At 38.2% G+C, this 24,731-nt stretch overlaps 1 protein-coding gene across 6 annotated transcripts in view; it reads left to right on the top strand.

The window, feature by feature from the left end:
* NALCN (sodium leak channel, non-selective) overlaps positions 1–24,731 on the top strand; it is a 292,048-nt gene that overhangs the window by 158,733 nt on the left and 108,584 nt on the right. For all 6 annotated transcript variants that reach the window (XR_014237200.1, XM_082366066.1, XM_082366064.1 and 3 more), the window contains one exon: positions 14,260–14,397. Coding sequence is in view for 5 of the 6 variants with exons in the window: in XM_082366066.1 (XP_082222192.1) it covers positions 14,260–14,397 (138 nt within the window). In the remaining variant the exon portion in view is untranslated. The remainder of the gene's footprint in view (positions 1–14,259; positions 14,398–24,731) is intronic.

The raw sequence follows: 24,731 nt of genomic DNA, 5'->3' as shown, positions 1-24,731 counted from the left end.
CGTTTGAATTATAAGTAACTTATTTTATTCTTTATGCCTTTTTGTACTTCCAAATTTTGTACAATGAATGGCTTCTTGGTTTAAAAAAATGTAGATAGGTAGGTAAGTTGGTAGGCAGATAGATAGATATAAAAGCTTAATTTATAATTACACATCAGTAAGAAAAATAATTGTCTCATTTTTTAAAATAATAAGAACATTAGCTGATAAAATTTTAAATGAAGGAAAGTATAGATATAGATATAACAGGGATATGCAAATTGTATAAGACTAATTTCAGTTGTATAGTAAGACAAATTTTAGTTTATGACTAATAAAATCAACTTTATTAAATTCAAGTCATTTCAATTAAATATTTATTGGTAAACAACTATCAACTTTATTTTCAAGGCGTTAGAGTACTAAATAAGCACTATCAAGATAGAAGCAAGGTTTTGAAATTTATGTTTGCAATAGAAAAGAGCAGACAATATAATTTGCAGTGAAGCTTCTTATTTGTGAACTTAGATTGAAGAGAAATGAGAAATCAAAGCCCATTAAAAGAGAGCAAAAAATAGGCAAACTATTTCCAAAGTGTGGGGATTTTTAGTATGCAAAAATATAAGCATTTTCTGACTGATGCTGCTTTCTATTTGAAGCCAAATAGGAAAACCTTGTTCTTGGGCATAGTTCTACAAATGGATAGTAAAAAAACACTGGGAACTTTCCTGTGTAGACTCGGTGGTATTTTAGTTACAAAAGTTTTCTGAATAAATCCTCAGTTTTATTTCACAGTAAGACGTACATCTATGTTCTTAGGAGCACTGTCTCTTTTGTATACGTTACTAGATCTCTATTGCACCCAAAGTAAAATACTAACTTTCATCTGCAATTTTATAGCACATATTTGCCAGTGGAATGCATCATTTACATTATGAAAATTTAATATGACTGACATTAGCAAAATTGCTAATTAAGAAATAGGGCATAAATACTTCAAGAAACTTGACAGTCTGTTCTATGAGGAAAATTAATTCAGAAGTCTCCTATTTGCATAAATCTCCAGGTCTCATTTTCACAGCTGTTTGTTCTGTCAGCTAGATGGTTGCATTTCAAAATTATTTTAACATAATCGGTGGGAAGTATACCTTTCAACTAAAAATATCATGCTCTGCAAGAAAGATTGTTAGGGGGAAAATATAAGTTCATTCATTTTACCTCGATCTTGTTTCCTTAAGATAAATGTTTCTAATATAGGAACTTTAACATTTAAGTCTTAAATTATTAAAATACTTTATTATTAAAAGACAGTTTGTAATTTTAGATTCTCATAAAATTGAAAAGGTTGTGTCTTTTTCATTTGGAAAAATGGTAACAAGTGAAGCTTATTTTAGCAAAGCATAAAAAATACTGGAGATATCTAATTTTTATTAACCAGTTGAGCATAATACAGAGTTTCAGATATGTACTCAGTACCGTGCTAGACAAAGGAGGTAACAATTTTAAATATGATTTAGACTAGAGCATTGTTTGTTTTAGTAATTTAGATAAGGAAAGGAGATCAGCAATGACTATATCTTAAGATGTCTTGTTACCTGTAATATCCAAAAGGACAGCAGGAATTTGAAATCAACAGATTCCAGCCTAGAGACCCAGAAACATCGCTTGCTACCTGCAAACTTGGATCAGTCATTTAAGGCTTCTGTACTTCAGTTACCCATCTGCAAAATGTACAGTAACTAACACAAGATTATTGCTGAAATTACTCTAAATAATGGACAATGAACTGCTTTGGGGGCTGCAAAGCACTGTATAAATGCTAGTCATGGCTCAGTGTCTCTTCTCATGTTCTTAAATCTTACCCTGAAAGAATCCTAGGAGACTGTACAAATCTATGATTTGGTCTACATGGTCATTTATGGTGTTATATGTAGAAGTTAACCCAAGCACGCCATTTATAAGAAAAGAGATGATCAGATATACCTACATTCACTTTCATAACTAGAAAAAGATTCACTAGTTTTTGCAAATGAGCTTCTGCCATCTTTCCTTTTACTCTTGAAATTATATTTAAGTGTAGACTCTACTTAAAGTAATTTGCTGCTGGAATAGGCATACATTTTGATTTCTGCTTTGCTTCTAATTACATTCAAGCTCATTTTGACATTTAAGGCCAATTACATTAGTCTAGATTCAGCAAGACTTTTCCATAGTAGTCTAAAATTTGACCAATAAACAGGCTTTTCTCCCCCTCTCTCTCTTTTTACTCATTTAAATGGAATGCTTGGCAACAAGCATATTTTAGGAATTATAAAAGCAAAATAAATAATGTGGGTTCATTTTGGAAAAAAAATAAAGGCAAAGAACTGCTCGGTCTTTCTTGCCAACATAAAAGGCAGTCACAGAATTAATTGAAACCACCAGTTTCAACTTTATTTCTTTCTAAATCACAAGGAATAAGGCACAATCATTTTACAGAGAAATTAATATTTTAATGTTTCACTTCTGTTAAAAATAAGGGTAGTTGATTTCAACAGCTCTCAAATTTCAAGAGTTCATATATGGAGAGAGATAGCTCCAAAAACTTTGTCATGTAGAAGTCACTAGTAACTAAACTCTTCAGAACTCTCCAGGCCCTACAACACGTTTCAGTCAGTCTTCCATTGCGTTTTAAGATTCCAGTATATGTGATGGCTTAGAACACATACAGCTAGTATTTTATTAAGCCCCTACTTTCAGTCCACTTGCTAACACCACGATTTTTACTGTTTATTCAGTAAATTCTCTTATCCTTGACAGCACTCACTAAAAGTCAATTTATAGTATCTATTAGTATCAAAACATTTAGTGTAACCTTATTCTATAGTTTTTATAGTGAAAGTATAGTCGAGGAAAATAGACCAGAAAGTATATTGTATAAAAACAAAGTTTTCCAATTGACTGCCAGTACCAATTGAGAGCATAGAACAGTAGATACCTATAGCTAGAAGATATCTTAGGAATCACTTAGTTCAAAGATGAAATAAAATGATGCCGTAAAAAGCACTGTCACACTTTCATGTATCTAAAGGAAATATCTTCTTAAAAATATAATTTATCATATATTATTTTGGGCTTTACAAAAATGGAATCACACTGTATATGATGTAAAAAGTTCAAGTCGTAAGAACTATACAAGAATTCTGAAATTTTAACTAGTGTAATTGAAGTTGTTTTTCCTTGGGACAGATTTTTAAATCACTATTTAAAATATTATTTGGGAATTCCCTGGTGGTCCAGTGGTTAGGGCTCCACACTTCCACTACAGGGGGCATGGGTTCTATTCCTGGTCAGGGAACTAGATCCCACAAGCCACACAGCGCAGCCAAAAAACCAACAAAAAACCAACTATTATCTGTATAGCCCTTTAATGTTTATAATAAAGTATTCACACATGCTTTATTTTGATTCTTAAAACAGTCTTCAGAGAGTGATAATGTGATGGCACATTTGAGGAAGATTGGTGTCAGGCTGGCCGCGTGCCAGAGCCGCTAAGCCAGTCAGTGATTTAACCCCAAACTCAGGCCCTGTGACAGCAGAGCTGAACACTTGGTTCTTTACGTCCCTGCCCTACAACTCACAGAGGGCCAGGGTCTTTATGCTCAGCTCATTCAACCTCTATTTTAAACTGCTCTCCTTTGGCTCTGCCTTCTGGGAAGGGCACCTCTTGAGAGTGAAGGCAGAGATGAGGTGGGTGAGGTTAGATTAGATGAGAAGTTTTGTTTTGGTTTTTTTTTAAATTAATTATTTATTTATTTTTATTTTTTTATGGCTGTGTTGGGTCTTCGTTTCTGTGCGAGGGCTTTCTCTAGTTGCGGCGAGCGGGGGCCACTCTTCATCGCGGTGCGCGGGCCTCTCACTGTCGCGGTCTCTCTTGTTGCAGAGCACAGGCTCCAGACGCGCAGGCTCAGTAGTTGTGGCTCACAGGCCTAGTTGCTCCGCGGCATGTGGGATCTTCCTGGACCAGGGCTCGAACCCGTGTCCCCTGCATTGGCAGGCAGACTCTCAACCACTGCGCCACCAGGGAAGCCCCCGATGAGAAGTTTTGAAAAGCTCATGGCTGAGGCTTGCTGGGCAGTGTTGAGGTCTGGTTGGAGGCCAGGGTGGAAGGGAGCCCGTCTCCATATGGAACCAGTGGAGGGGCTGGAGAGGTGCAGACATGAAGAGTTAGATTCACCTAGGAGTTGGCATGTTTCCTGAGAGTTTGGCAAAAAAGGAAGATGGAGTTTGGAGAACTGAGAAGAGTGTATTTGAATTGATAGGCCATGAAATTCCATCTAAACCAGACAAGGAGAAATTTGAAGTAAAGAAGTGGCTATTGCCAATGGCTTTAACATTACAGCACTATGGTTTTACTCCAGATTTCAAATTCACAGTATTTGTATTTATGGACACCTTAGTTTAGCCACGGTAAGTGGTGCCTCTTAGAGTTTTTATTTACTGTAGGTTTTTAAATGCATATAGTGTCATTTTTGTTGGTTTTTCCCAACCCCTAATTCTCCATAAGGCCTTGATCTTGTTGATCATGATTTTGCCAACCAGTGTACTTTTTAGAAATTTAACTCCAACATTAGGTAGGTCCAAAATTTGCTGTGTATTGATGTCATTTTAAATATTGTTAGAACTTTGAATAGTTGAATAAGTTTTAAATGAAACTATACAGCGAAATGCTAAAGGATTGTGAGATCAGTGGGTTTTTCAGAAGATAAAACTCCTCTACATTTTATTCCTATTTGAATGGGGAAAAAAGAAGTAAGGAGATTGAGTAGGTGAATAATTAAGGCAATTAAAACTGAAGGAGGTGTCGCTTTTGTACTCAGTGAATACTGTCAAGGCAAATCTTCTATTTTACGGATGACTGGTAGTAAGACACAGCAGGGACACCCTCAATAAAAAGGTTGAGCTACTATATAAGTTATCAAATACATTTCATTTTGAAGGCAAATCTTTTGTAGAGAAAGAGTCCTGGAAACCAGCTAAAGATAGATAAGATAGATGCAAATTATATTGTAAAATGCAAGTTGTATGTCAATGACCTGAGTTGTATTCTTCACCACATTTAAAAAATTTTAATGTCTATATTTTTAAAGTAAATATATGTTTTACATGTGTTTTAATACACAGTAAAAAACATACATTAAGTATAAGGTAATTTTTATGTCCACCAAAAACCCGTACACGAATGTTCGTAGGAGCATTCTTTATAATAGCCAAAAAGTGGAAACAACCCAAATATCCATCAACTGATGAGTAGATAAAATGTGGTATATCCATCTAATGAAACATAATTTGGCAATAAAAGGGAACGAAGTGCTGATACAGACTACAGCATGGATGAACCCTGACCTCATATTATATGATTCCATTTATAGAACATGTTCACAGTAGACAGAGCCATGGGGACGGAAAGCGTATTATTGGTTGCTGAAGGCTGGCGGATGGAAGGATGGGGAGTGACCGCTATGGGTACATAGTTTTGGGGGGATGATGAAAAAGTTCGTAGGTAGTAGTGATGTTGCACAACTGTGAAACAACAAAACCACTAAACTGTCTACTTCAAAAGGTGAATTTTATGGTATATAAACCATATCTCAACAAAGCTGTTACTTTAAAAAGTTCAAAAAAAAGAATATTTACCCCCTTCCCTAGTTCCTCAGTCCTTGCCATGCCAGTCCTCAGAGTTCCAAGTTTATTGTGTAGGCTTTCAAGCATTTTTATGCACACAAAGCGTATCTAGATACGTATATTACAAATAGAATCTTACTGCATTTTCTGCTCTCTCTCTGTTAACGAAAACCTAGATGTTTACTCACCTACTTTTTAAAATATGTAATTTTCTTAACCTAAATTGATATCCACACATACTAAAAACCAAAACATGCTTTGGGTCATCAAGTTATCAAAGAGCATCCATGATATATATATTTTTAGAGGCTAAGAACTACTTTACGAGGTCTAGACAAGAACTTTCAGCCTGTTATTTCAACATAGGAGAATACCCTTGCTTTGCTTTCACCTAACTCTAAGAAGATCTATCAGAAAGAGATTTGGGGTCCGAAATGGGGCCTTGAGAGAGAGAGAAGGACGTCCTGTCATTGAGGAACCAGCCAACTCTATGGTGTGGGCCCTCGGCGGCCCTGGTGGAAGCGTGGTCCCAGGGGTGCTGTTCACCCCACCTGGGATCAGTGTGTAAGGGGTGCTAACTGAACAAAAGAGAAGATGTAAAAATACTTGTTTATTCCCCTTCCTCCCCGTTTTGATGACCTTATTTTTATTCAAGTCTCCCAATCTCAGTTTATGGCAAGAAAGTACAGCACCAAAATGTAAGGCCACTAAGAGGGAAACTACAGTATTAGATGCTTTGGTAGGAATATTAAGGAATATTGGGGATAAATGTGGAACTGAGACCTGAACCAAGGGTGGCTTTAGCAGGGTTTTCTGGCAGATTGGACGTAGGATATGAGGAAATGAGAAGGACCAGAGAGATGTCTGTGAGGTCATTGGCCTGAGTAACTTGAAGAATGGATTTGTCATTTTCCAAGACGGGAAGAAGTGTAGGAAGAACAGATTTAGGGAGCAGGACCTGAAGAGTTTGATTTGGGACATCTAATGTTTGAGATCCCTGTTAGATAGACACCCAAGTGGAGATATGGAGTTGATTCTGGATGTAGGGCTGGATATACAGATGTGGGTGTCATCAGTACATAGACCGTATTTAAAGGCATTATAATGGATGAGATCAACCAGTTAGTGAGTGTTGAGAGACAAGAAAGAGATCTGAGGACCAAGCCCCGAGGCTCTGCAACATTTAGAGATTCGGAAATTGAGGAGAAACCAGCAAAAGATCCTGAGAAGGGCTGGTGGTGAATTGAGTGGCCCTACAGTGAGGTGCTTAGACTCTTCAGTGATCCAAGACCTTGTTCTCTGCTCTTAGATGTGTTTTCTCCTGCGTCATCCCTGGAACAGCTCACTTCCTCACACTCTGGTCTTATGGCTTTCACCCTCTACCCTGGTTCGCGCCCTTCGCTTAGCTCCCACATACTCAAGGAATACATCATGCTACGATTAGAAAGAGGTACTCATCAGGCTAATGATTTTCAAAACCTTCCTTCTCCATTCAGTGAACATCATTGCAGTCTCTTTAGTCAGTGCATTTCTTTCCCACTTTACTTCTGTTCATTCAGAGATGTTCCTTCCTTGGAATATCAATGTGCTTATAATTACAACTCTGACTTTGTCGTGACCCCTTCTTGCTCCTACCAGACTGCATAACCAGTCTCCATTTAGTCGTTCACGTCCAGATCCTACTGCTAACAGTGTGATTTTTCACTGTAGCGTCCACTTGAAATCATTAGAGATTTCTTTTTAACATCTTTATTGGAGTATAATAGCTTTACAATGGTGTGTTAGTTTCTGCTATATAACAAAGCGAATCAGCTATACGTATACACACATCCCCATCTCCCCTCCCTCTTGCGTCTCCCTCCCACCCTCCCTATCCCACCCCTCTAGGTGGTCACAAAGCACCGAGCTGATCTCCCTGTGCTATGCGGCTGCTTCCCACTAGCTATCTATTTTACATTTGGTAGTGTATATATGTCCATGCCACTCTCTCACTTCGTCCCAGCTTACCCTTCCCCCTCCTCGTGTCCTCAAGTCCATTCTCTACATCTGCTGCATCTTTATTCCTGTCCTGCCCCTAGATTCTTCGGAACCTTTTTTTTTTTTTTTAGATTCCATATATGTGTGTTAGCATATGGCATTTGTTTTTCTCTTTCTGACTTCCTTCACTCTGTATGACAGTCCATTAGAGATGTTTTTGATTGCTTTTGTTCTTCCCTGATGGGGCAGAGTTGTTTGCTCCCGATCCCTTCCTCTGCAGCTGGGCTGTTCTCGGGTTAGCTGCTTATCCCTGATTCAGTTAGCTGCCGCCAGGCACCTGCAGTGTGAACAGAGCCTGACCTGCACAGCGGCGTTTAATATGTGATTATGTCATTAGACACAAAAAAGAAAAAGCACTTGTAAATGAAGTCTTTACCCCTATTTACATCTGTAGGATTGGACTTGGGGGGTAAAATAGCAAAAAGCACAGACCTTCTGTCCCGAAAACCTACAGAAACGAATAAAACAATTAATTATCAGCCTGGAAAAAATTATACCAGCAGTAACCACACAAAGAAAAGGCCACAATTTCATACCATTATCTTTGAATAGCAGCTACTAGGAAAGATGGAGGGAGGAAGAGAGAGAGAGAGAATCAGAGAGAGAGGATGAACACTCTAGGCTCGTACCTGAAGCCTGTTTTCCAGAAGTTGAGAAGAAATTACATTGGAAAAGCAAATCGTAAAATATGTTCTCATCTCCCTCAGTTTGAGAGCCTCAGGCTGTGGGGATGTGCAGAGCCCTGGAAAAGACATCAAGAATCTCCCACAGGTGTAGACGTGATTGATGCACCCCATTTTACCAGAGGCAACATAAACTTCTAGGTTGCACCATTTTTATTTTCCCAGCTGGGAAGAAGGCTTGAGAGTGAAAGCAAAATGATCATAATTTCTGAAAACTAGGAATCTCCCATAATAAATAAAAATTCAGCATAGTGAAAGGATGAAGAGAAAAGAAGAAAACAGAAACCAGGAGGGAACAGGAGCCCCAAGGAGAGAGTGATGGGAGAGACCCAGCTGTCCTCTCCTGGTACCCAGAGGACCAAGACCAACAGAATCAACCTGTCTTTGCCCTCACCTGGAGTCAACGGAGTGCTAGTGATGCTGGAAGGAAGCCGGTGAATTAGAGGAAGTGAACACCTGGGACTGATGGGCTGGCAGCAATAAAGATTTCCAGAATCTACCCACAGTGGGGAAATATCTGAAGCCTGATATTTCAAGCATAGCTGCCCATGGCCTCAGCTAATACTTCTATCCCTGCAAACCCCTCTCCTCATACTGAGACAGCAAAACATAGAGAAGAAAATCTAGCTGACAAATTGAAACAGGACTCTGATAATGGGCATGAGATTCTGGGATCACTTTCTGACACTATATTAGAGGGAATAAAAGATCTAGATGAGAAAGTTGAAAATGAAGGCTTTGCATTTGCAGCAGCATGGATGGACCTAGAGATGATCATACTAAGCAAAGTAAATAAGCGAAAGACAAATACCATATGATATCATTTATATGTGGAATCTAAGGCAGACATAGAGAACAGATGTGTGGACACAGTGGGGGAAGGGGAGGGTGGGATGAACTGGGAGATTAGGTTTGACATAAATACACTACCATGAGTAAAATAGATAGCTAGTGGGAACCTGCTGTACAGCACAGGGAGCTCAGCCCGGTGGTCTGTGATGGCCTAGTTGGGTGGGATGGTGGCGGAGGGGAGGGGGGTCCAAGAGGGAGGGGATGTGTGTACGCGTATGGCTGATTCACTTCTCTGTGTGGCAGAAACTAACACAACATTGTAAAGCAATTATACTCCAATTAAAGATAAACAAATAAATTAATTAAATAAATAAAATACAACACAAATAAACATATCTATGAAACAAAGACAGACTCACAAATATAGAGAACAAACTTGTGGTTGCCAAGAGGGAGAGGGGTGGGGGAGGGATGGATTGGGAGTTTGGAGTTAGCAGATGTAAACTATCATATATAGAATGGATAATAAACAACAAGGTCCTACTGTATAGCACATGGAACTATATTCACTGCAGCAGAAATTAAATACAACATTGTAAATCAACCATACTTCAATAAAATTTTTTAAAAAAAGGCTTTGACAATTGTGGAGTAGGTCTAGAAGGTAATTAGTCCAAATTAAAACAGCAGTAAGAGGACTCCAAGAAAAATGTCTGAGAGTAAGAATCAAATGGTTTCTGGGTAATTGAATGCTCCAAGAAGAACATGTGTAGGAGAGGAAAAGTGGAATTTATTCCAAACAATAAGTAAAATGTTTGATAATCTGGAAGCTATTTAAGGTAGAAGGAGGAAAGCATATATTTCTTTTCCCAAGGAAACATGTCAAAAAACAATCAAACTCTCAACCAAAACAAAACTAAACTAAAAATTGTATAAGAACACTGTGATTCAAATAAAGTAAATTAAACTGGGCCAGATTCTGAGAAATTAGGGGAAAGTAAGAAAACGGTCTCCACTTAACCTTGAACATTTACCTTCTAGTACCAAACATATCATAATATTGAGGCCTGAAGGAGGAAGTATTATCCTAGAACATTACCAGGATAACAGTATTACATAGCAATATTTTCATAGTCAACATATTGACTGTCAATCTATTGATTATCAATGTACTGACAAGCATGGAAGACCCAATCATGACTAAAAAACAAAATGTAAATACTGTTGAACAGAAGTCTCTGTCTAAGGTAGATAAATCAAGAAATACTGAATGAGGATGTGGGTAGCACCACCAGAAGTAAAAACAAAAGTGGTTAAAAGCAGTGGCTTCTGGGAAGTGGGACTGAGATACTGAAGCATATGGCCATTGCTTATTATCTGTTAAGAAAGCCATCATCAGGCTTCTTTACTATGTAACATTTTTAATCATATAGTATCACCTTGATTAAATTTTTGAAAAGTAATATTAAGAATGAGCTTAACAAGAAATGGACAGAAACTATATAAAATGAAATCTTTGTCCAGAATCTTGAGTAAAGACTTGATAAATGGATAAATGGAAAGATATGCCTTTCTTTGAGACTGGAAGATAATATCAATTTTTCTTAGATTCATGTGATTCCAGTGAATAAAACAAGAGGATATTTTGGGGCAATTAACATATAAAAATAAATTTTAAAATTCTGAAAACAAAAGCTTATGAGGAGGGGCTAGTAACTACCACTTATTAAAATGTACAAAGATTAGGCAATTTGGAGATGAAATAAATAGATGGAAAAGAATAGAAAGTTTAGAAATCGAGCTGAAAGTGTATGAGTATTCAATGTATGATGCAAGGGATTTTTCAAATTAGTGAAGAAAAGACAGATTTTTAAAATTATATTGTGCTGAATCAACTGATCACCTATTGAAAAGAAAAATAAGATTGATTTCTGTCTCATTTCTTATACCAAAATAAATTCCAGATTTAAACTGATTTAAACAGTGATTTCTGGTTCAAATGTTAAGCATAATAAAATAAGGAAACATATGGGTACATTTATATCTAATCTTGCAGTGAGAGAAGTCTTTTTAAGCAAAATATAAACACCTTAAATAAAAGGAATGGCAAATTAAACCACATAGAAATTTAAAATTTATTTTTGTAAAAAAATACCGTTAAAAGATAGGGGAAAATATATGGCAGATATAAGATTAATTTTCTTAATTTATAAAGAGCTGGTTGAAATCAATACGGGGAACCTAAAGGTCAACAGGATAGGAAATGGCATAACACATGAACAGGGAGCTTGGAGAAAAGAAACAACTTCCTCCAGGCCTTTGTTCATGACCCCCTTCTCCACCATTTAAATCCTACTCGTCTTCCTCATGAAAGTCAGTTGCTATCATTTTCTCCAAGCTATTTTTGACTCATCCAAGAGGAATACATCTGTCCTTCCATCTTGCTTCTTATAGCTTTGCCATATTTCTCTTAACGCGCCATATTTTTCGTTCTTCCATTTCTTAGAGTTGGCCATGTTCATCTTTTTCTTCCACTCCTATTATAAATTTCTTAAGAAGCCATGTCTTCCTCATCTCAGTCCCCAACACATCAAGTCTTCAGGAACCACTGATAATCCATGTCCAAATAAATAATGTAAACAGGCTCTTCAAGGAACACAGATCCTGCAGACAATATAAGTCCGTAAGTGTATTTGATTCACATCTCCAACAGACTGTCACTGGGATTTAAATTCCCAGATAAAATCTCAACAAAACTGATAACGTACCCCTCGTGCAGGACACAACTTATTTTTCAGCCTGTAATAGAAGTATTTCATGGCCCTCACTTTCACTGGTCTATTGATGTAGGTGACTATAAACACCGATCACGTTGTAACAGAAAGCTTTGCTCTCAAATATAAGTCACAGCATCTCATAGTATGTATGCACTTTCAGGTGGCTGAGCTGGGCAGAAGTGAGACTTGTTTTCTTTTGAAACTCTGAAAAGAGTAGAGGATAACCCGACGTTCTTGCTCACATTGCTTATCTCACAGCAACAGGTTATAAACCCCTAGCTTCATGTTCCCGAGCATTTACTGAATGCATAGTAGCTGAGTATTCGTGAAAGCTAATGCCGTAGATGAAAACACATTAAGTTGGTTTCTGCCCAAGGCAGCGGAAAGGTACACCTGAATTTTTGGCCTCTAGGTACCAAGAATAAATCTGTTGGACTTAATCACAAGCTTTCCTGTCACTTTTGGGGAAAGAAATCCATGTCCAGAAAAATTCCTTTTATCCTGGTAGGTGTTTTGACTCTTCCCCCTTTTACTATAGAGTCTCTTGGATGTCCACACACTTTCATGCTGGCGATAGCTCTGTTGAAGAAGATCTGATATTTTTATGTGAATCATCTTTGGAACTTGTGTTGCTTGCATTCAGATATAATAAATATTCACTAGAAAAAAAACACAGGGAAAAAATAATTGCCCTCAGTGATAGGTTCTGGCATACTTATGAGGTTAAACAATGTGTTGAAAAATTCTCTGAAGCATTTTTAGGATGAGCTAAAGCTAATATTCTCTTTGGCACCCTGTCGAGGAAAGTATTATACTGTCCTTGTTGATGCCGTGTTCAAGTATCAGTAACAACATACTTCATGCTTTCATTAAGGAAACACTTTGTAGGATGATGATATTATAGAAAAATTAACTCAAGGAGAGGTTAAGTGTTTCACACATGGACAAAGGGTAAGAGAAAAAACTTATCTCCTAGTTCAAGATTCATTTAACAATGCATTGTTCCTTTGTTCAAAAAGGCCTATTATGTGCTGAACATTGAACATCGCACTTGTAAAAAAAAGTTAATTTACTTATCCCTAGTAAAGAAAACTGGTAAGAGAGCTTACTGCGCAATGAGGCCTGGGAAGTAGTAGATTCCAGACTTCACTGAACACAGGAAGCAATACTTGGAAAAGTACTTGCTTTGGAATCATAATGCCTGGTGCTACTTCTGTTAGTGCCACAGTGACTTTGGGATAATCACCCATCTTTAAGCCTCTTTTTCCTTATCATCAAAAAGAGTGAGTCAGGTTAGGTTATCTTTAGCATCCATTTTGCCTCTAAGATACTATCAGTGTAACAGAGCTTTTATCTTGGGCTCAGTCCATCTTTGTATTATCCTGGACCTTATTTCTTGGAATCCCAATACCTGAAAATTCAATTTATGTCTTCCATTATACTAAAGTCTGTAAAGATTTTTTTAGAGTCACTAGATTCCAATTGTCAACTTTCCCCAACATCATCATAGGTTCTCATTAAGAAACATTTATTGATCACTAATGTGTACAAGATACATGAGTCAATGATAGATATATATATTTAATGATAAAAACATGTAGGAATGAAACTAACCAAAGATCTTTGCAGAGAGAGAATGAGTCTTTTAGCTAGGCTGGCTTTTGTTGGAATGCTCTAGTTTTAATTATTTTATTTTATTTTTGATCTGGGGGTTTCTTCCATGGTCTTGACTGTCTTGAAAATTTTTTTTAAAAATCATGAAAAATGTGATCATCTTTATTAAGTTGCTTAGCATGGCCATATCATTTAGAAAAATTTCTTTTTTAAAGAGTCTCATGTTTTTAATATAACTGAAATAATTTGATAGATGGATACTATAAAAGTAAAATTAATGTTATTATTCTCATTTGCCTTTAGACAATCAAATGTAATTCACTATAAAAATAAGTTGTGCTTAACAGCAAAAAAAAAAAAAAAAAATACAGTAATCCTCTGGAAATATTAAATAGTTAGCTCGCTAAGAGGGAAAAACAAGAAAGGAAATAAGCAAAGGTTCCTGAATTTTGTTCTGATTTGATCAGCAGTATTTACCACCAACAAAGCTAATTTTAATTCAGGGTAATTATTTTAGCTTTCCACATTGAATAGCTAGATATCAAGCTTTTAGAATCTTTGTTCGTAGCCCTTTCCTATCTGTTGAATGAAGGCTGTTTTTTCCCTGCTGAATCAATAATATTGAAATCAAAGTCCTCAACACCATATACTAATTCTAAGTTGCATGTAAGCCCAAGGCTGGTGTTTAATACTTCCATTCTTTTCCTCTGTAGGCATTTATGTCCATGTTCCAGATCCTTACCCAGGAAGGATGGGTTGACGTCATGGACCAAACGCTAAATGCCGTGGGACACATGTGGGCACCAGTGGTCGCCATCTATTTCATTCTGTATCACCTCTTCGCCACTCTGGTGAGTTTAGCATTTCTTTTCAGTTATGTCTTACAATTCATAATGGGATGGACATCAACAGATTTTTGGCCTATTGTCAATTTCAGAATCAGAACCAGAGAACCAAGGTAGAGTAGTCCCGTTGGATGAGGTCCCTTCCATTCTAAATGTATATGAATCAAAGAACTACTTGAGGAACTAGATTTCAGATCTAAGTAAGAAGTTGTCTCCATCAAGGTCAAGTGGTTTACATGAGGGAAAACAAGATAAAACAAAATGGAAATCCCACATCCATGTACTGACTTACCCATCTCTAAGCATTCACACCCTCAGCGATCTAAGGATCAAACCAGAACTACATTATTATTATTTTTTTATCATGTAGAGACACTCTCTTCAGTTTCACTGTGTCCTCTTCACAGCTGTAATTAAACTGAAAACAGAAGCTGGAGACCTCAGGGTGCAGTCAGTTAATTAGAAACCAGCTCAGTGTTACTACACTTTGTATGACTAAAAGAAACACATGGGGAAAAATAAAACACATGGCTGCGAATATTGTAAAAAGCGTGATAAAAACTGAATACCAAAATCCAGGAAAAATTTTCCTCTGTCACACAGATTTTTGTCTTCGATGTATTTCTATTAAAAAGGTAGGAAAAAGTTATGAAATATGGCCTATGACATACTAAGGGATGTAATTCTTAGGTCTTTCTAATGCCAAATGTACATCTTCATATAATAAATTTGTACAGATTTAAGAACCAAATTTAATCTCTAATATTATGCTAAGAGTTCCAAGGTAAGGACCCAGAATGTTACCCTTCATCAGGAACACAGGAAATAAAAACAACTGCTAGTCTTTATTGGGTGGCAAAATTCTTTATAATTTTATTCCTAATATCTGGAACAACAAAGTTAGGTCACATTCCCACATTACAGATGATGAAACTGAGGAGTTAATTTGCCCAGTGTCACAGAGAGTGTAAATGTTAGAGCCAGAACATTCCCAAGTCTGCCTGGTCTCAAAGCCCGGGGTCTTGCAACTATTTATTGCTGCTTCCCTAGATTCTGAAGCTTGTCATTGTCACTGAAAATGTCTGCAGCAAATCAAACCTCTGCCCAAGTCACTAAGATAAAACAAATTACATACAACCTCTAAGGTCCTTTCCAAATCTAAATGTCTATGAATCAAATAAGCGCTGGAGAAACTACATGCGTTAAACTAGAGGTCGCATTTGCTATAGGCGGAGACCTTTAAAACGATAACACGTCCATCAAAAGGTGTATGAGGATACATTGTTATGTGGCGGAAGGTCCTGGGCTCAAATAGTGGAATCACGTAGAAATAGTTTTGGCATTTTTTACATGGGGTGACTTTAAAAATATTCACGAAAGGAAAGAACACTGAGCAGTGGGAATGGAGGTCTGGCTTCTAAAGACGAATCTGGCGGCACTGGTGTTGGCAGGCGCTTGGCCCTAAGGTCTTTGCATCCTCCCTGACAGGACCTCTAATCTGTGTCATTCATTCATTTGTTCATTCATTCATTTATTCATGAACTCAACTAGTGTTTATTAAGCACCTACTATGTGTTTAAGTTCCTTTAAGACTATGGAATAGCTTGGAGACTATTGATCATGGGTTAAATGCAGGATAGATGGTTGAAATCATCTACGTATAGGAATAATCTGTCTAATTGTTGTTCTGTTAAAACAATATAATCTGCTCTCCCCACTGCAGATTTTTCACACTTAAAGATTTGATTCTTAAGTCAGAGACTAACACAATATGTAAGCAGGAAGAAAAATGATCTAGCCTAGTAAATTATTTAGCAAAGTAATTTTTTTTCAAGTGGATTTCTACAGGGATCACTAATATAATGAAATAAAATATTAAATCTGGTAATAGACTCCTTGGGCATTCTGAATTTTCCTTATTGGGCCAAAAACATCGCATTGATTTTGGAACACTGAAACACTTCCAAGGACTGCTGAGATTCACTTGAGCCTTTAGGAATCTACAGAGCACAGCTTGAAAACCCATATCTAATTACACACCTTCATTCTACTGATTTAAGTGTCTGCCCAAAACACTCATTGTACAGTAATTTTTTTCATTGTGATTTTCAAAAAGTAGTTCTAAAACTGAAAATTGAAATCGTTTGTTCTTTTGATCATAATTTTTTCAAATCTGTAAAGCAGTTGAGAATTGAAAAGTCTACATGTCAATGAGGGCAGTCTGGTAAATATAGTGGAGTACAAGACTACAGACTTGAAGTCCAAAAACCTAGATTCAGGATCTCTCTCTGCTGGTCACTAGATGTGACTTTGGGAGAATCAGACAACTTCTCTGATCTCTGTGTTGTGTTATACGTGAAAGTGAGAATAATAAGGCCCAACACACCTAGTTTCCAAGGTTGCCATGTACATGTGAGGTGAACTTGTATTTCTGAGGATGTTTTAGCCATGGTGTAAGAGGATGATTGTAACTATCACCAACACTGAGTTCCTTCAAGTTTAAATAAGATGGTGTGAGCATTTCAAGCTACATATGAATAAATGCTAAAATGTTCTTACTATTTCAGATGTTTTTAATTTATAGAAGTAAAGTATTATTGATCAGTTTAAAGTATCATTTATGCCCAAGTCCATCTCTCTTTTCATCTTTCCCCACGCCCCTTCTCCCAGACAATCACTATGATGAATTGGATACGAATCTGTGTTCCAGTTTTTAAATCATTTTTTACTAAATTTAGCATACTATCAACTCTGAAAAGACTCATATTTTGTGTAACATTAACCAAAAAAACAACAATTAAACTATACGCATAGATTGTAAGGTGCATCCCAATTTCAGATTGTTAAAATGTGAAGATAAATGTGCACCTTAAAATCAATGGATTACAGTAGTTTCCCACACATATATGTATCCATTAAAAATATAGAATGTTTTTAATTTAAGGTTATCATCTACAGACATTTTATACCCTTAGTTTTGGTTTTTTTTTAAATTTAATTTAATTTTTATTTATTTATGGCTGTGTTGGGTCTTCGTTTCTGTGCGAGGGCTTTCTCCAGTTGCGGCAAGCGGGGGCCACTCTTCATCGCGGTGCGCGGACCTCTCACTATCGCGGCCTCTCTTGTTGTAGAGCACAGGCTCCAGACGCGCAGGCTCAGTAGTTGTGGCTCACGGGCCCAGTTGCTCTGCGGCATGTGGGATCCTCCCAGACCAGGGCTCGAGCCCGTGTCCCCTGCATTGGCAGGCAGATTCTCAACCACTGAGCCACCAGGGAAGCCCTATACCCTTAGTTTTTAAGATCAATATTATTTTTCAGTTTGAGAGTGCTGCTCTAGTGCACTGATGGCCATCCCTGGGGGAGATGGGAGGTGCGTGGTGTGCATACTTCTCTTGCTGTTATGACCCTGCTCCATGCTGAGGCCAATTTACCTTTCATCAGGTGTTTCCCTCCTTACAAATCATTAGGAGTAGCAATTTTCAGAATAAATAGTATCAAGCTCTACATATATTCTCAGTTGAGTTTTTAACCAAGTATTGTTTTTGAAATCTTTTCATCTTAATACACATAAAGCTAATTCAGTCATTAATATATAGAGTCATATAGTAGTCCATTGACTGAATATGCCATATTTGCTTCTCAGTTCCCTTCCTGGTAGATATTTAGGTTGTTTTCCAATGTTTTGCTCTTATACTGTTGCAACTAATATGTTCATACTTTGTGTCCAGTTGTGCGAGAGTTTCTTTAGGGTACATGCCAGAAAGTATCAGTAGAATCCAGGATCCTGGATGCTGCCCAAATGGGTCCATTACACAGGTCTGCAAACCCACACACCAGACCTGGTCCACGGGCTTTATTTCTACAGCTTGTGAGCTAAGAATGGTTTGTGCATTTTATTTTTTTAAATTTATTTTTATTTATTTTTGGCTGTGTTGGGTCTCCATTGCAGTGGCTCCTCTTGTTGCAGAGCATGGGCTCTAGGCACGGGGACTTCAGTAACTGCAGGGTGCAGGCTCAGTAGTTGTGGCACATGGGCTCAGTAGTGGTGGCTTGGAGGCTCTGGAGCGCAGGCTCAGTAGTTGTGGTGCACGGGCTTAGTTGCTCCGCGGCATGTGGGATCTTCCCAGACCAGGGCTCGAACCCGTGTCCCCTGCATTGGCAGGCAGATTCTTAACCGCTGCGCCACCAGGGAAGCCCAGTTTGTGCATTTTAAATGGTTGTGTAGGTCCATATGCAATATCCTCAGTGTTGCCTCTTGGCCCTCAAAGCCTAATATATTTGCTATCTGGAACTTTAATTTGTAGACCCCCGTTCTACAGGCAAACTGCACTAATTTACAGTCCCACATGCAGTGGTTGAGAATTCCTGTGTTCTTACATTCTCATGTATACTGGATATTGTTAGACTTTTAAGATTTTGACAGTCTTGTGAGTTGAATGGCGATATCTCTTTGCCTTAACTTGCATTTTGGGGGTTTCCATGGTTATTAAAAAGGGAGCATACCTCTTAGTATGTTTATTGGCTGTCTTCTTTGTGACTCACCCAATCGTGTGCTTTCTCTCTTTTCCTAAAAGCTAGTTTGTCTTTCTTAAATTCGTTGTTGGAGTGCTACATAGATTCTGGATATTATCCATTAACTACTATCTATGTTGCAAATATCCTCTCTCAGGTAATATTTTGTTATTCCAATTTGTCTGTGATGGCCTTTGACATTATATTTTGATGTGGTCAGAGCTATCAGTTTTTCACTTACGGTCAACATTTAATTTGGACTCGTGTTTAAGAAATTCTTTCCCACCCTGAAGTAACAAAAATATTCTCCCCATCTTCTTATAATTATTTTAAATTTTTGCCTTTCATCTTTAGATCTTTAACCCATCTCAACTTACTGTTTATATGTAGTATAAGTTGGATGAAATGCATTACTTAAACAAAACAAATCAATTTTTCTCATCCAGATTTATGTGACATTTTAAAAACTTTGAGATGTGTAGTTGGTTTCATCTACAGCAAAAAGGTCAACTCAGATTTTCTAATTTATAAATAATTTTTTAAATGAGAAGTAATTAATTCAGTGAAAGAAAACACTATAACTAAATTTTCAAAACTGAAAGTGTTACTTCTGTACTACCCAAAAAGTCTAGGGTCTGAAGTCACTTCCCCAGGTCACTGGAGATTTTGCTTAAACATTATCGACAATTGCTTTATTATCCTGTATGTCCTCAGACGGTCAGTCACTATCATGAGCTCTATCAAGTTAGCCCAATTTGATTCAGCACAGTTTTACTGAATCTCAACTACTCTGTATAAGTACTAACCTATGTATAAGTACTAACCTACATCCTGGCCATAGTGGGAAAGGGCTTAATCTCTGTCCTCTCTGAGCCTAAACTAGTACAGAAGTTGGACTAGTAAACACAAACCAACCACAGATAAAAGCTGTGATTCAAGACCTAATGATACAAGTGGTAAGAGGCACGAGGGCATGCTGTTGCTTGCTGTGTGATCGATGCACATGATAAACATTTGCTTCCCAATCATTCCAGGTCAACCTGATCTGAAATTCTTAAAATATTCACAGTAAAACAGCTGGAGATGGTTTGTGGACCAACATACAAATGTGTGTGGAGGTGATAAGCCTGTGTTACATATGCATCGCATAACCTTCAAAACTGAACATTTATAAGTTAAAATCTCTATTCCATAAGTCTGTCTTTATGTAGCTTGGATTTAGCTTAAAAAGAGCATTTTTGTTAAATTGTGTGGTTTTTAAATTTTTTTGTAAAATACTACAGAGCATTTTAACCCAAATTGGAAAAAAAATTTAAAAGTCCACATAAATATACAAGCTCTGATTTGATTTTTATCCATGCTGGCTGGTGGTGCCACACAACCTGGGGAGCTCCTGATTTAGTCTTCTCAGGGACAAGCAGGCATGTGCCAAGCAGAAAAAAAAAAAAAAAAAATGTTCGGCTGCAGTTTGTTCTGGAATAAGAAACAGCAGGCCATTCCATCGCCCCCTGGGGCCACCGATTTGTCAGCCCACAAGGAAAATCAGGCTTAAGTGTATAGCAAATGCATATTTATAACCATTATCTACTGTTCCTGTAAAATGTCTCTCTCATTCGCCAGGTATATATTCTGTATTTCTGTCCTGACTGATTGCAGTTTTGCCAAATGCTTATGAAATCCATCGTTTCCCCCACTTTTGCCAATGATTTGGGGATAAGAACGATAAAGACAAGCAGTTGAAAGACTATTTTTTTTTTCAGTGTTTTCCCCTTTATTATTGTTTCAAAGGAAAGCCCTGTGATGGGAATACTGAAAGAGAGAAAATGTAATTAAGCATTCATTGTGTATAGTCTTTTTGTTACCTTTGAAGTGCTTACATTAACACAGCAATCTCTTGATTTTGCTTCTGTAGCAGCAGCTTTCAGAAAATAGTCATATTTTGCTGACAAAAATGGGCATTCCAGAGTGTAAATTAAATAACTTGATTTTATAGAATTCATTTAAAAGTGCATCTGTGGTGAGCGTTTCCCATTTTACATTGCTCTGATTACACTTGACTTTTTGTTGACCTATATGAAAAATGAAATTGTTTCCAACTACAGCCTGTAAGACAGCTTAGGAGAGTGTGATTATAAATGGTAAAAAGGAAAAGAAAAACCACAAGATGATGGGGTGTTGACCAGATTCCTGCTGTGCTTCTACTGTATCCTTGAAAATAATGTTAAAAATAGAAATTATTAATAAAGTTCACAGTAGAGAAAGAAATAAGATTAAAGGTGACATTTCAGTTAAAGGGCTATCTTTAAGCTATATAAAAAGGAAAAGAAGATAATAAGAGGAAACTTTAGAAAAGAAATGGAAATGAGAAAGGAAAGATAGGGTGGGTGGGTGCAGGACTCTATGCAGAGCTGGAGAGAATGCAAAACAGGATTGGAAGCTACAGAGACAGAAATTCTCAATCAAGGAGACCCATTCTAAGATGGTAAAGCCACCCTCTTGAGAAAATACACCCTAACTTTCAGCAGCCTGCATCATGCTAACCTAGCCTCTCCCTTCAGCAGAGAGAATGAGAACCCTCATGTGTTGCACAGAGAGGTTGTGTCACAACAAAACTGGAGGAAATAATGATGTTGGGCAACACACTGCTTCAGTCATTTATTGAGTTTCGTTGAAATGCATTATGGTTAAATGGAAGAAAACCAAGTTAATTATCTGCGGTTAAAGGTATCCAACTTAAACATAGCAAATACGTTAGCTCAGGTGAATCTGGCTTTCTCAGGAGTGAGAGGAGGAGTTAGAGGAGAAGAGAGGTCGTGAGGAATCGCAATGGCTAAACGCCTCCTACCACATACGGCGGGAGCCATATTGAACCTGGAGACATTGGTTTTGAAACCCACTGAGCTGGAAGATCAGCACCCCACCAAGCAGTAGCTACCCCATTCATAAAAATTCTAGGAAGGAGACTTGCCAGGCTTGCAGAGATCTGATTTTCCACACCAAATGCATTGTCAATGCCAAAAATATCTTGAGAATGGGTGTTGTAATCTGAGAAAAATAAAGAATTAGACACCTGGACTATTTTAATAGCTATTCTCGACTTTTTCGTTGAAATCGGTGATTCATAATGTATCGATATTGATCACAAAATAAGGAAGTGGATGTGTTACGTCCATTGTATATTGCATGATAGAGCAAATACGTGTGTTGCATGTTAATATAATGCAGTGTTATAGATCTGTTAAAAGTGGCGAGTAGCCAGTGCATGAAAATATAAATATGAATTTCTTGTCTTAAATCATTGCACATGCTAAATACCGCTATGTTGAGAGTATATGTGTGCTTAATTTAACAAAGCTCAAGAGGAAATGAAAGGATATATCATTAGCCATTTTTCCCCTGAAATTACATCTTTAAGAAAAAATAGTGATTTAGAATTCCATGCCCCATGATAAATTTAAATATTATATAAATTATGAAAGATAAACAATGCACACAACAGGTCTAAATGTAATTTAGAACCAGCAAAGCGTAAAGGTAAAAGGGTTTCATGCAAACGATGAAGCTCTTGTGATTCAATGTGACAAATCCCTGTAAAAATTCTTTTGTTATATCAGTAGCATTTTATATAAAACTGTGACCCTCATTTAATGGCTATGGAAAGCCTTTTGGCACAGTGCAGGATGGTACTGGTAGTAGGCAGACATCGGCTGAAAATAAGACTCAGACGTCAACGTAATGGGTTCAGGTTAACGAGCGTTACCTCAGCTTTCTATAAAAACAGAACAAACAACAACAGCAACAAAAAGCTACACTGAGAGGAATGAGCAATAGTTCTTGCTTTCAGAATTAGGATCTGTCCCCCACTCCCATTAATTTGGGGGATGGGGGGAGAAATGGCTGACACCCAAGTCAGCCTGCAAGCTCAAGGCCAAGTCCGCACAGCACTCGGTTTGTAGGAAAATAATGTCTCACTGACAATGTAAATTAAATATGATGGAAACCAAGCTGTCACCCTCCCTTCACTTCTGTTTCTTTATCACGGTGGTTATTGCTGCCTTATTAGAGTCTGAGAAAAAAACTACGAAGTAATTCTCACCTCCTGGCAATCAGCTGCAGACCTAGCCTCTCCGGCATCTTCTATTTCCACTCCAGAGAGACATCAAAGCCAGACCCCAAGTGCCAAGTCCTCACCTTAGCACAGGGCCCTAGTCGTCAGGAACATGGTGACAAGGACCCATAAACGTCCGCGTCCACACAGAGTTTCGAGGAAACTCGAACTCCACACACATTTTTAAATACGGTTTCTGTTTTTGCCATCACGTCTTCATGTTAACTAAGCAGGAAAGGCTTAACATTCAGATAGTGAATGAACCTAGGTTTAATGTAGTTTAAAGCAAACTTTAAACTTTCTCATATATCGTGCTTAAATTTGTTACCAAAACCCGTCCCAAGAGCTTGTCTCAACGCTGTTAGCGAGGGGCTTTCTACCTGCAAAGCCCCTTAAGCAAAGCCAAAGTGTTTCCTTTTTGAGTCTTGCCTTCTCTCTACCATGAAAATCAAACTCTTATCTCCATGAAAAAGAGAATGTGCAGCTAGAATCCCCCATCTATTTCTCTTTCCTTCTGCCCTGAGGGTAGCTTTTTCCTCTTTCCTCCAAAAAGGAGGTATAAAATGTACTGTTTTTTAAATTAAGGTAACAAAACATTACATATTAATAACTTTTGTCAAACTGTACTTAACAGTATCCCGTTACTGTTTCAATGAGCCAGCTTAAAATAACTGCATTACCTGCATAAAAAACCAGAACATCTGAAAGGAAAATTTTAACGGAGAAGAAAAGAATGCCATCACTCTGTGATTATTACAACCTGCCTCTCACACCTCCCAACCTCCCTTGGTGGCATTTGGGCAAACTGCCAGCCCCCAGGCCTACCTCTCAGTCTCCCCCAGCCTCCTTCCAGGCACCCATGCTCTGGCCATACTCACCTGCTCACCAGACCCCTAGTTAGCCCGATACGCCCAAGGCCCTGCCTTCCCTCATGCCACCTGGAAAGACTTTCTCACAGTTCCCTTCCTGCCAAAATCCTCCTTCTCCTTGGTATCTTGCTATCCTGGTAGCGCCTGGCTGGACTCATGATCAGCCCCTCATGACCTTAAATGAGCAGCGTTCAGAAGAGGCCCCCAGACGCATTGGCCCAGATCAGCTCTGAGAAATCGGAGTGCTCAGATGGCACAGAACCGAACCTGGGATACTCTGGTTGAGTTTAGTTTCTGCTTGTCAGTCTTCACACATGTATGTCCCCGCTCCAAGCCCCTGCTCCCATTTTCCTTCACATCCCTGCTTTCTGAGAGGAAATAAGAACGTGTTCTGGGGATGAAGCATGAGGGAGGCGGAAGGGCCCAGAGAGAGACAGGGAGGCAGTGTGTTTCGACGATGGTGGCACGTCACACCCAGGGCAGCAGCAGTATGGGTACCATCCTGGGTGTGTTGACAGCCAAGACCTGCAACCACTTCTTGTCTGAACGTGATGGGGAGAGAGCCTTGCTAGGGGCCGACACGGACGAGGGGCAGCCCGCAGAGAGCTGTGTGGCTGCCTGAGAGGTCTAGGTAGAGAGAGTCTGAAAGATCCCCCCCAAGAACCAGTGTCCTTCAGCCTCCACCTGGAATGGCAGAACTTCCAAACTTCCTTGAGAGTTGAAAGCCACTGAGTAGGAAGAACACTACTGCTGGAACAGGGGCCCAAATTAGAGACCAGATAGAGAGTAGAGGGGGTTGAATGGGCGCCCCACAAAAATATATCCATGTCCTAACTCCCAGGCTTGTGAATG

The sequence above is a fragment of the Balaenoptera borealis genome (genome assembly GCF_965194805.1).
Source record: "Balaenoptera borealis genome assembly, chromosome: 18".
NCBI lineage: Eukaryota > Metazoa > Chordata > Mammalia > Artiodactyla > Balaenopteridae > Balaenoptera > Balaenoptera borealis.
Note: the sequence above shows the minus strand (reverse complement) of the source record. Positions and strands in the feature narration are given on the sequence as shown.